The following is a 13,018-nucleotide window of genomic DNA, read 5'->3' on the forward strand; positions in this document are numbered from 1 at the left end:
AACTCACATGAGACGAGCACTTGAGCTCATTTCTGTTCTTCCATTTCCAGTAGTGAAATGTGTTTCAGATCAGTCTCCAGACCTATTGCTGCCACTTTGAAAACAGCAACCTGCCACCTTCCAAGGAGCTCTAAGATCATCAAACCTGTTAAATATACAGAGAACAAATGGAATTCAATTCCTTTGTTCTGGTTCTTCTTCTCTACTCCAGTCATCTGAATACCTCTAGAAGTTAAATTTATTGTAATGACTAAGAGCATGCTCCTCTGCCATAAAGCTTCCCAGCAGCTCAGCAGAAGTGGGGCTTGGCATAAGTTACACCTGGTCTGTACAGAACTCTGAACTGCTTGGACCCGAGTTCTGTTGCAATCCATATGACACACGCCCCTTTTATACCACAATGAAGGCTAAAAGAGCGTCGTTCTAATTGGTTTACAATTTCTATGGGTATAATAAAAAGCATTTCAAAGAATACTCATAGAGTATCACAGGAGAGCAAAGGATCAGGGTAAAATGATCTGAACTCCATCCACATCTATTACACTGAAACAAGTGATAAAAATCAATTCACTACCTATGTTTGGGCCCAAATTTATGAATACTTGTAAAATGGGGGTCATGATATTGATGTCTGAAACTTGTAAAGGTCTGTTTAAATACTAAATACTATCACAGATGAAGTGGAATCCCCATTTTTTCCTATGGCCTGCTTTACAATCGTCAACTCCGTTCTTTCCGGGTTTGAACAGCTGAGCATAGGATGTCAACTCCATCCCACTGGATTGTTCAATCATCTGCCACTGCTAGCAGTGTATTGTTTTGGAAAGACTGAATCTAATTTGTGAAATAACCAGAAAATTGCAAATAAAAGTTACTGGATTCATAAAAGTAGTATTTTTACATGAATAAAGTTTTTAAAATCTTTTAAAAGTTGCAGCATGTGTAATCTGCCAATGAAACTGAAACCCCACTGATTTCAGGCTTGGCATTATGAAACTCTGACAAGGTTAGGAGTGCCCACTTACCATTCATTTCCACCTCCTTTTCACATTAATGAAGAAGTGATATCAAATGCTGGGAACAGTCACTGCCCTGCACTCCACTGAATTTATCAAAGGCAAATGGTACCTGCAGAAGTAAATTGATCAAATGCATGCAACAGCAGTTTCTGAGTTTAAAGCTTTACCATTTAAACCTTAACTTGTAGAAACATCATCACACACACACAGATAGATCTTTATTTTAGGCAAAAAAATGAACTTGTCAGAGCAGTTTCTCTTGGCTTTACATAAAAAGAAGGCACACCTGAACATATTTATACCTACAAACTTGTCTTACGAGTGCCTTGAAACCCAGTGTGAACAAGTGGCTGGGACATTCAGCACCATGGCATTTGGTGCTGGCACATCACCCCACCCCAGCAGCACTGCTGCTGCCAACTGCTGGGTGCCCACTACAGGTCTGCCTGAGCTCTTAAAGGATTCATTTAATTTAAAGCAACACACAGATCACTATGAGGCTTCTTATGAATACTTTAATGAAAACAGAGGACCAGCTGTACAGACTCAATCAAGAAACCAATGCTGAAATGACAACCTTAATCCTGGGACTAATGTAAAACTGGAAGATTCAGCTCCACATTTTTTTAATGCTTGCCACCCCCTCCCGGTTCTAGGGCACAGGACCTCGGTGAAAATTGAATTGACAGTATTCACAGTTTGTTTTCATGTTACTTGAAATCTTGTTTAAGTATTTGCTCACTTCTTACATAAAAAGATAACTCAAGAATTACAATAAAAATGTGACTAACAAAGTATGGATTGTGTCCTTGAAATTCACAGTAGAGTAACATACTTCATAACAAAACTTTCCTTTGCAGGGCTGAAACAAACAAGAGGTAAAATTCTTCAAAGTGCCCCAGCTACTTTGGCATCTTATCCATCATTCACAGGGGAAAAAAGTCAAAGCACTTCAACAAATAGAACCAAGTCTCCTAAAAATTTGAATATTTTCACAAGTGGCACATTGGCCTAAGAGCAGAATGATTCCCTTCAGTGTTTTGAATCAGTCCTAGTGCAGAGCAATCCAAAATTGGAGCAAAACAGACTCTCAAAAACTCTCAAAACAGAGCAAGTCAATGTCAGGATAATGCAGTAACCTAATATTATCTTTATAAATCCACACAAATAAAAAATGATAATGATAAAAATTAAAAAAACCCCAAACACCAAGACCAAACACCCCAGAATTACTTAGTTCAGCATATATTTATAATTAGTACTGATAATTAGTAATTGTTGTGTTGAAGATTTGCAACTATCGGAGTAAAATTTGTTCCAGCATAAAAATCCTGCTCTGCAGAGGATTATTCTCCATACTTGATTTGTGCTTTTATTTCATTGGTAAGGTAAGTGGTCAGCACTTTTAACACCTTGTCTGTGAGAGTAGGATTTGCCATTACAAAACCAATCAGCTGAGCAGCATCAGTCCAGTGTAAGTTCTTGACAACAGCCATGGCTTCAGCACAGAGTTTCTGCTTCTCAGCAGCAGGCAATTCCATTAAAATCTCAGGGACTGACTTGAACTTTCCAGAAGTTACCCATCCAAGCAATCCACCCACTGCTCCTCCTAGGAAAGACAGTGAATCAACCATTACTCTTTACCAGTTAATGTTAAAGCCTGAAATTCTATCCACAGCCTTCACCAACAATGTTCCCACCTTGATTAGAAATCAACATAGAGTTGTATATGTGTCTGCTTTAACTAGATTTATACATGAAATCCAAAGTACCAAAAAGGATTTTAAAAGCTCTTTACATCCACAATAATCATAAAGAAACCCCTTTATACAATCAACACTAATATCTTCAGGCTAGAAACCAGAAACAAAACACTCCCTGGGACGCTCTCTTAGGGTAAGCTCTACTACCAAATAAAACCTTGCTCAAGGAAAACACCAGAACATCAGTGGCCTTATCAGTGTCATAATCTCTTACTAGATACTCCCAGACTGATCAAAGCTTTCTGCTTCTTTAAGAGTCACACATTGCAGCCTCCTACACACATGAAGCCCACCCCTGCAGGTGCTCAGAGACCCAACCCATTAGACACGTTCAGGCTTTCACCTACCACATGCACACCCCATGCACAGGAAGGCAAGGAAGGCAAAGAAGTGACTCTCACAATAGAGCTGGCAGAACTGACCCTGCCACCAAAACTGCCACCCCAGCAACTGTTCCTACAAAGTCACCTATGCACTCACAGGGATGCAGTTTTTCATTAGACAAAAATTCTTAATTTGCAGCTTTTACTCAGTTCGCAATTTTCCCCATGATACCACAAAAATACTTGAAAGCCTACGATGGCTGAATTCATCTTCAAGGGATTTTTATGAGAACATCAATAACTGATTTAGGGGCACTTAATGCAAAAGCCACTGGAAGTATTGATGTCTAAGCTCCTCGTCCATCGAGACAAGATTTGTTACACAATCACACTTTTTTCCCCAAGCAACAAGCCCATAGTCCACTGTGCTCAGAGCAGGCAGTCCTTGGGAAGCACGATGACTGCAAGCTTCTCCAGCAATGCTGCACATGGCAGGTACCTCATCCACATTCCTGGTGCAAAGCAGCAAGAGGGACAACCCTGGCCACCCAGTCCCACACCTATCCAGGCTGTCTGAGCAAATGAAAGTGCACTTGATTGTAAATGTCTCTCTAACTGTCCTAAAGTTATTTGGCTTATTTACTTTTCCAAGTTTAAAAGTCAAATGAGAGGGTTGTGATTTAGTTGCACAGTAATTGAGTCATGGCTTTTAGTTCAGTTAGTACTTATTACTCTTATTATATATGCTTATTATTGTATACTTTCAGTATAAAGTAATAGGTATACTTGTTCCAGTGCCTTCCTCAGTGGCTAAAGAACATCAAGCAAGACTGGGAGACACTATGAAAGCTTAAACACTTAAAAGAGAAAATACATCCAAGAATAACTTCAGTATTTCTCTTCATCTCACTCAAGAATGAGGCCACTTCCATTATTACCTTTACTTCAGATTTTAAGCTTATGAAGTTTTTACATAAGCTAAATTTCCCTTCTCTGTTCCTGATAACTTCAGTCATATATTTGTCAAAATATTATTCTGGCTATTAATTAAGTTTTGTACCTGTAATAGGAGTAAATACACAGCTGCACTTTGCATTTTCTGGTATCACTCCTCCCGTTATTTGCTTGTTTTTGTAACTCAACCTGATGAAAACACACTGCAATTCACTCCAGAATCACTAAGCCTGTGAAATTCCTGCAACTGCTCACAGGACATTCAACTGCTCAACATTCAAGGGCTCAGATGCCTTCAGTGACAAGGCAGCTTCCAAACTAGACAACTCTTAATTCCAGAGGAGAGACAATTCTTTACTATTAGACTTTGCCTTTCCTGTAACTTTCCGTAACAAGAAGAAAAGCAAAGTGACAGGGAATAATGAAACTAGCAGATAAAAACCAAGTTCATCAGGACGTGGATATCAGGAGCTTTTAAAATACAGCAATAAGCATAATTTTTAGTAAACCAATTTGGAAAATGATCCTGCCCCATGCTAAGGCTTATTCACCTTCACCCCCGCATCACAGCAGAAAATCTCAATACTGACTGCTCCTTTCCTTCAACCCACACCTCCTACTCAAACCTCCTCATTTCTTCACTCAGGGATTTAACCACCCTCTCGTTCCCAAAGCAAAGCACACTTACCGACAGCAATTCCAGGTGGGCCTCCCAGCAGCCCCCCCAAAAAGGCTGATGCTCCTGTCAGCAGAGCTCCTCGGCCAGAATGTGTGACAGCAGCTTTCATGCCCTTCACCTTGGCAACATGGCTGAGCAGTGCCATCACATCATCAACACGGATCGGCATCTCGGCGAGTCCAAATCCTGCAGAAGATGTTGTAACTTATCTTTTGACCGCTGCAACTGAGACTAAACCCAGCTGCTAAATGAATTTGAGTGGAACAAAACCCTGGTATTTAAGGTCAAACACAGGAAATTGTATTTGCTTTCTGTTTCGATTCTCAGAAAACAACTCTTTACAGTAATTACTGAAGGTTATTGAAACTGCCAATGAGATCTCAGGTTAGATAAGAAAAAAACAGGTTTATGACAAATTCAATATCAAATTCTTCAGTACATTGCTTTTGGCTTGAGCAGCTCTCATGTGTGTTCAGCATCACACAAAGCTCCAGAAAAAAGACAGAGCTTCACTATACCACAACTAGTAGATCATAATTGACAAATCTCTCAGGTATCTTCTTATTGTCCTAATTTTTACCACAAATCAGTTAATTATTTTCACATATCAGTTCTTCTCCCTGCTTTGTTACATGTTTAAATACTCATGTTGATTTCAGAAGTTGTCTGTAGCAACCAAGAAGTCCCTGAGGAAGTGTTGGAGGAGAGAGCTGGTACTGGGACATGTAGTGCTCAGGGTGCTCTTGAGTCAGGCCATCAGAAATGTAGGGGTGGATGGATAAGGCAGTCAGGACTCAGAGCAGAGATGCCAGAACAGTCTCATGTAGGATGAAGCAAAGACTCAGGACCCCAGCTTGTAAAATGCTGTCACATGCTCTCAGCAAGGGACAGAGATCTGTCCCAGAGAACAAGCACTCTGAGACCAAAACTTCACCTCATTCACTTGTTGCTGCTGCTCATTACGTAAATACTTCCCACCATGCGCCTCAGCTGAGGAAAGGGCTTCCAAGGATAATCAAAAACAAACAAAAAGTATCCAATAGGATTAAAAATAAAATCACATATACACAAGTTGCAGATTTCTTATTGTACATGTAATGTCAGCACTATAGAACAGATGAGCATTTGGGTTTTTTTTTCAACCTCTAGAAAACCTCTTATCCCTGTGTGTATGCAATACTTTCTCAGCCCAAACCAACCTGTTTTAGAGTCTTTCCTGAACAGATCTCCTCAGTGCAAAGCAAAAGTGGAGTGGTATCACACTATTTTTCATATTAAAAATTAACTACTGCAACAGAGAAAGCTTTCTTTTGCACTAAAATGGCTGACTGCAAATCACCCATGTCACGGCAGGATCCAAGCACTGCTGACACTGAACAAAAGTCTTGGTTTTGGGAAGGGACCACATATGCTCCATAGCTGCAAAGAGGCACAGTAGGAAATTCATCAAATAGTTGATTTCTCTCACTACTTCATTCATCTTTGTGCCAGTCTAAAGAAAACATCCAAGTTCATCATTTTACCACTGCTGCTTTTGGGTTTTTGGCAGGCTGGTGACACAGCAGTGACTCAGAATGGCAGTGTGTGCTGGCTAGTGACAGCAGAGTGACACACTCTGCTTCCAGAGCTACAAATAATCTCATTCAATAGGGCTCGAGCTCCAAGTAATGAACACATGCTCTGTCTGTCCTAGAGCAGTAGGGAAAAACCCCCAAAATACACAACTGGTACAGCTCCCATGCCAGGCCTGGGAATGATGGAAAATGAGACAATGAAGTGTTTGTTTTTACCTTTCTAACAAAAGGTGAGCAGCTTTCCACCTAGAGTGACATTCACACAAACCCTGAACAGTCTGAAGTGCTGCAGGATTCACTCCTTCCTCTCAGAAACTGATTTGTGCTTGTGCTTCACCTCTGTGGCATGTTCTCGGACTAGCACAATGTGCTGAAATCAATTTCCATCTCTTCTCTGGGCTAAATTCAGTGAATGTCTCACAATAAGTTCTCCAGAGCATGAAGGTTCTGCAGCACGGGTGGGACAACGCAAGTAGGAGAGCTGATAACACAGGGCTCTCACTGATAGTAAGAGATCAGCTTTGCCCCCTCAAACTGATACAATTTCCTAAAGCAATTTAATTGTAAGAGATGGGAAATGATGCTTTTTGAGCAGACATGCCCACAGCTGAAGCACAAGCTTCCTGCACTGGGTTGAAGCTGGCTGCCCAAAGTCCACCTGCATTACCATCCTCCACACCGCCAACACTCACGGTGCCATGGCAAAGGTGACCAGCTACCCTGGCTTCTCTGGTCAAATAAAACACTCTGCAATAACTAGCTTCAAAGTGCAGTTGACTTAAAGTTTAAAAATATCCAGAGCATAATGAAAGTAGTACTCACACTGCTGTCTGGTGTTCTGCAAACGAATTTGTGGCAAGCACATTGGTAACTCATTAATCAGCCTCAAGATAAGGCAGAAACTTACTGGGACTTAAGAAACTGAAAGTAGTTTTCTCATACTAAATTACTGACCATTTCACTCCCCTCACAATTTCCCCAAAGGAAATTTCTACTCACAAAATTAACATTTATTTGGGCTTTTTTGGCTTGACTGAACAAGGTGCTTGGCATAGCAGAGTGGCTCCTGCTTAATTCTGGATGTGAGCATCACACCCAAAACTCTCAAAGACTTTACAAGGAGCACTCATTTTCTCCAAACTCTAACAAATATTTCTATAAACTCTTGTCATATTCACTATAATTTAAGTCCTGCAGAGAACATTAGTGAACACCTGAGGGACAGCACACAGAAGGGTTTTTAAGACTTTTGCTACATACAGACCACTAGTAGAAGCACTGAAGCATAAACCATGTCCTAACATGTAAAGTAATCCCAGATTCCTACTTTTGGCACATAGAATTATGAATTCCTTGAAAAAATTCAATTAAGTTCCAATTAAGAATCAAGATGATCAATCAGGCAATTTTCAGTGAGCAGATATTTATTTAACCACACACCACAGGCCATTAAAGGATATTTTGACAATACACTAACAAGTTGCAGCACAGATACACCACAAAAGTGTTTAACCTGCTATTAGGATAAGCAGCGCCCACGAAAAAAACAACTAAATGACTGTCAGCAGCCAGCCAGCTCACTCAGGAAGACAAACAAAAGGCTTATAAAGCAGCTGCAAACCTCTGACAGCTCACAGACTGGTAAGGTCTGTAAGAAGCCAACTACAAGAATGTGCACAAAGTTGCATCTGACATCAACCCATTGATCAGAATCACAAGCAAGCAGAAGAGGAAGATAGGCATGTTGCATGTTGCAAAATGCCAGTGGTGCTACAAAGGAGCAAGGATCCTACCCCAGAACAGCACAGAAGGAACTGTAAACTTTGTGTGTTAGAGGTACAATCACATGACAGCCAAAAACATTCATAAACTCTGATGTTGTAACTGACAAGTAACTTAATGTGCAATTTGATTCTAGCACCAAACTGTTCCCTAGTGAATTCACCCAGACATTAGGAAACACCAGGATTGTAAAATACTGGATTTGGTCTAATGAAGGGATAGAAATGTCAACATCCATAAAATTATGCACAGCTTTCAAAGGTGCTAAGTCCCCATAGCTCCTACTGACTTCACATGGTACCAAGAATCTTCAGCATCTCAAGGGAAAAAAACAAACCCAAGAGTTCTAGAACGTGAAGTTGCTGAGAAACCAAGCTTTGCTGTGCAATGTTTTTATTCTGTTGCAATTCAATGGCTGCTTTCCTTATGTCTTTGTGGTCCCCCCAGACACTCACCCCAAGTCTTAGATTCTGTAGTTTAGGTGATGCTCTCTCTCTCACTTTCACCCCAAGGGCAGGGGAACAAAGTGAGCAATGCTCCTGCTCTCTCCATCCAAAGGGAATGGTAAAATCATGTTACAATACCTCAACTTTGAACCTGCGACCAGCAGGTTTTCTTGAGAAGAAAAATGCTGAAGAAAAATTAAGAATAATTAAAGGAATTAAAACAATTACATCGTACCCAACTCATTGAAAGTCCTGCAAATACAAATAATTGAAGAGGGTCCTCAGATAACTCTATGGTGTAAAGCTCATTTCAGCTCTTTCCAGTTTAACATTCCCATCTCCTCACCCTACTTCCGCCTTCACCAAATGATGACTTCAGACAAGCAAAAACCCTCCTATCCCTCAGCTCACTCTCCCACTTAGAGAAAAATGAGCCCCTTCCCAAATGTCCACACAGGAGCCTCTCTCAACAGCACCCAGCCTGCCCCACCACCGAGCTGTCCTCACTGCTCCTTACAGCTTCTCACTGAGGTAACTGAGTGAACATCTCTGCCACATGCATGTACACAGCACAAAAACCCACCCACACTGCACATCCCAAACCCACCAGGCTGTGAAGATATAGAGTTAAGCCCTCTTACCTGGAGCTGTCTGTATCATGGTGGACACTATATGGTGATGAACAAGAATGTGAGGCAATAATTTCTTCTGTCTCAACCATACAATGACAGCTCTGTGTGTCCTGCACCTTTTACAAGAAATAAGAGAACAGCACTGGAGCAAATCCAAACACAAGGTACTCAGACACTGAGACAGACTAAAGAACATGGCTTCACAAGAAACAGTGTGCAAGATGTCACCTGATTGATAAAATAGGCCAGAAGTCCATCAATTATTTCAGTAACAGCTGGTGAACAGATAGGGACTCAAGATATTCCCATCTGCAAAGGAAGACTATCTCATCACTGGTCCATACACATCCTGTAAGCGTGAGCAACATCTGGCTCCTAAATCATCACTTTCTGAAAATCCTACCTTTAGAGCCTGGTCTAGTACTTGAAACCCACAAAGCAGGTGGTCTGTCTGATATAAATCATGATTGGCATCAGTAACTAGTAAATACAGCAGGTTTGAACCTGCTCTGCATTTGCAACTTTCATTTATTTTGCTTAGAAAGGGCTTACTCCTGCTTGGTGGGATAAAGGTTAAAATATGCTTACTGCCATTCTCACCTCACCATTTCATACTCTTCTTTCCTAACCATAAGCATTCACTATATCTACAATTATTTACTGTAATAATATGTTACTAACTATATATTTACTCAGATTTTAGTTTAAAGGAGTTGGTAAGAAAGTCTTGTATTTGCTAGACAACCTGGATTCAATTGAAATGCATAAAAGAGCATTTTAATATTGTTTTGTAAGAACTGAGACCTTAAGAGTATTGCTCTTCTTCTGTGTATTTATCAAAGCATGTAATATAATCAAAGCACTTAACTGGTTTATTTAACACAAGAGGTAACATATTTACTCATTAGATGATTAAACTACTTCTAAGGACCTAGAAGCTGATTTTACAAGGTTCTTAGATGCCTAAAAATGCAGGGAATGATCTCATGCCACTGAGATAAAAGGAAATTTGGCACCTAACCTGTCTAGGCACTTAGGATACCCCGCTTACCTGGTCTGTTAAATTACAAAGCATCCGTGAAAGACTGGCCATAACTCCCTCTGCCCTTGAATTTTTATAGACCTATTCACAGTTCTTCTAATTATAAACTAAGAGTGATTCCCCCACCCCCCCATCTCCTAGCTAGTTTCTCTATTTTGAAGGCTATATTCAAGAAGTTACAGGTCACTTTCATCAGCCAGCTGATACTGAAGCCAATAATCAGACTTTCAGGTAAGAGAAAGGGCTGACACTCAGAAACACAAACAGCAGAGCTCTTCCCCTGTAGAGGTACTCAGCACAGCACACGGCAGTGATATCTTCAAAATCTGAACTAAGCCTGAAAATTAAAGATGTTTTCCCTGACTCATTGCAAAAACATAAAATTTCATCTCATTAAAATTAATCAACATGTTCTGAATGTTTTAAAATTTATTAAAAATGTTATGACTAGAATAGGCTGAGCATAAAATGTAATTATAAATCCTTTCAAATAGCCGAAATTTAATTACACTATAGCTATTTCTTTATTTATTTGCTTGTCAATTTCAGGTTTACTACTGCTGAAGCATTGTTCCAGCCGCAGTGTGACTTGGAGAAATGAGATATTCATTGGAAACGCACTTAGACGCTTTCCTGTCACCTGCTCGGGGTGACCCCGCCGGGGCGGGAGGGTTGGCCTGGACGATCTCAGAGCTCCCTTCCCACCACAATGACTCGGGGATTCTGTGCAGCTGAATCGGGTTCAGCGCGGCCTGAAGTCTTTGGGGGCATGAGAGCCGCGCCCGCAGCGCGGCCCGAGGCGCGGGCCCGGCCGCAGGGGCTCCCCCGGCGCTCGCTCCCCGCGGCGGCGCGGCCGCACACGCGAGCCCCGCGGGCCGGCGGCGCGGAGCCCTCACGGACGGAGCTCAGCGACAGAGCCCTCCAGCGCCCCGCCGAGCCCTGCTTTGTCTCCCCCTCTTCCCCGCCTACCTCCGCCGGCAGCGCCCGGCTCTCCGCCGGCCGGGCTGGAAGCAGCGCTGGCGCTGGAGGAGGGGCCCCGCGGAGGGCCCGGCTCGGCCCGCCCTCAGCTCCGCCGGGTGCCGCGGGGCGCTGGGCCTGGGCAGCGGGGCCTGGGCAGCGGGGCCTCCGCGCCTGCTCCGCCGCCGGGAGCCGCCGCCTCCGCCCGCCCCAGGAGCCGCAGCGCGGCTGGGACAGACCCGGCTGGACACGGCCTCTGTCCGGAGCGGGCCCCGGGCTGCTCAGAGCGATGGAGCGCCTCTCCTGTGGGGAAAGGCTGCGGGAGTTGGGAGCGTTCAGCCTGGAGAAGAGAAGCTTTGGGGTGACCTAACTGTGGCCTTCCAGTGCATGAAGGGAGCTTAGAGGAAAGATGGGGCAAGGCGATTTACTAGAGCATGTAGTGATAGGACAAGGGGGAATGGGTTCACAATGACAGAGAGAGTGCAGGTTGAGATTAGGGATTAGTGTCAGGAAATTACTTCACGATGCCAGAGTTTTATGTCTAAAAAGGAGACAGAGGAGTAAATAAAGTTCTGTAGCTTTCTTTGAATAAAGGGAGAGGCCTTGGGGTCTCTCAAATTTCTAAAGGATGCAGCCTCCTTTTTATCCTAATATCCCAGCTGCATTTCCCCCGTCTTTCCCCAGTGGTTGAGATGCTTGCAAGCTACAGACTTCCTGAACTGCCTAATACAGACCCCCTTCTAATGTGTATCCTGATCTTTTTCTCTAAGTCCAGGAATTTAGCATGGCCTTGGATGAGCAGCAGTCTGTGTCAATTAGTGGAATTCCTCTGGAATTTGTTTTCCCTCATTGCTTTTTCACCTCTCAGTATCTGGCTTTATCTACCAGCAGGCCCACAGTTAGTTGGTAAAGACACCTCCCTGTCATTGCTTTCATTAGGAAAAAATCCTTTGATTGTGGTGAGGCACTGCAATAGGGAAGGACAGGCTGCCCCATCTCTGGAAGTGCTCAAGGCCAGGTTGGACAGAGCTTGGAGAAACCTGGGATTGTGGAAAGTGTCCCTGCCCATGGCAGGTGGTTGGAACAAGATGTTCCTCAAGGTCTCCTGAGCCAAACCATTCTATGATGGTATGATTTTAGGAACATGGCTGTGGAACAGAACATCCCAATCCCATCTGAGCTGGGATAAAGAAGGAGGAAAGGGGCTGCCTGCCACAGACGTGCCTGGCCCTACTCTGAGAATTTAATGTCAGGACACTTCTGCATTCTTGTCATCCAGGTTTGTTTCAGTCCCCAGCTCAGTAACGTGCAGCGTGCTAGTCTGAAAGAGCACCAGGAGCAATCAAACGAGCATTAAAACAGCTGTGTCACATATGGCTCCTGAAATATCACACTGGTTCCTAATACCAGTACAGCCTTGGAAAAGTTACTGCCAAATGTTAAAAATGCTGCCATTTCCTCAAGAATGGTTTAATAACAGAGGTTTCTGTCTTTGTAAACAGACATCATTATGATTTAATTTCTGATTTAAGATAAACCATCTCCCATTCATTCCTTGTTCAGAAATCGAAAATGCAGGATGAAAAATGAAGAAGAAATATAACTCACAATTTTTGTCCCTTTCCTGTGGCTACACTGGGGACTTCTTAACCTCCCCATGCTTTATATGATCACATAAAATAACTCTCTGTGTAACAACTCAAAATGTTACAGGTCTACTGATGCTCTTGATTTTTACGATTTGGATGTAAAATACAAATGTAATTTCTAAAATGAGCAAAGAACCTAAATGCCATGTACATTTTAAAAAGTAACACCCCAAATTCCAGCTGCAAGCAGCTTTCCAA

General features: G+C 42.5%; 1 protein-coding gene across 3 annotated transcripts; it reads right to left on the reverse strand.

Annotated features, from left to right (window-relative positions):
* Positions 1–1,519: 1,519 nt before the first annotated feature.
* On the reverse strand, positions 1,520–11,299 carry C14H19orf12 (chromosome 14 C19orf12 homolog). Of its 3 annotated transcripts, none has more exons than XM_005526393.3 (4): positions 11,184–11,299; positions 9,182–9,288; positions 4,748–4,924; positions 1,520–2,628 (listed from the first exon to the last, which is right to left on the reverse strand). In XM_005526393.3, exons 2-4 carry the CDS (start codon positions 9,198–9,200, stop codon positions 2,366–2,368), a joined length of 459 nt encoding a protein of 152 aa, XP_005526450.2. In that variant the 5' UTR covers positions 9,201–9,288; positions 11,184–11,299; the 3' UTR covers positions 1,520–2,365. The 3 variants fall into 3 exon arrangements, with proteins under 3 accessions (XP_005526450.2, XP_087918363.1, XP_014110912.1); XM_088062237.1 differs by lacking the exon at positions 11,184–11,299 and adding an exon at positions 9,401–9,419; XM_014255437.2 differs by lacking the exons at positions 9,182–9,288; positions 11,184–11,299 and adding an exon at positions 8,550–8,723.
* Positions 11,300–13,018: the final 1,719 nt, after the last annotated feature.

Source organism: Pseudopodoces humilis, chromosome 14, assembly GCF_049639895.1.
Source record: "Pseudopodoces humilis isolate 2021_Gansu_Grassland_sample_001 chromosome 14, ASM4963989v1, whole genome shotgun sequence".
NCBI lineage: Eukaryota > Metazoa > Chordata > Aves > Passeriformes > Paridae > Pseudopodoces > Pseudopodoces humilis.

Coding starts and splice junctions, on each gene's coding strand:
- C14H19orf12 (XM_005526393.3), bottom strand. Junction 2,629..4,747: donor CCCACCTGGAATTGCTGTCG/GTAAGTGTGCTT, acceptor TGTCTTTCCTAG/GAGGAGCAGTGGGTGGATTG.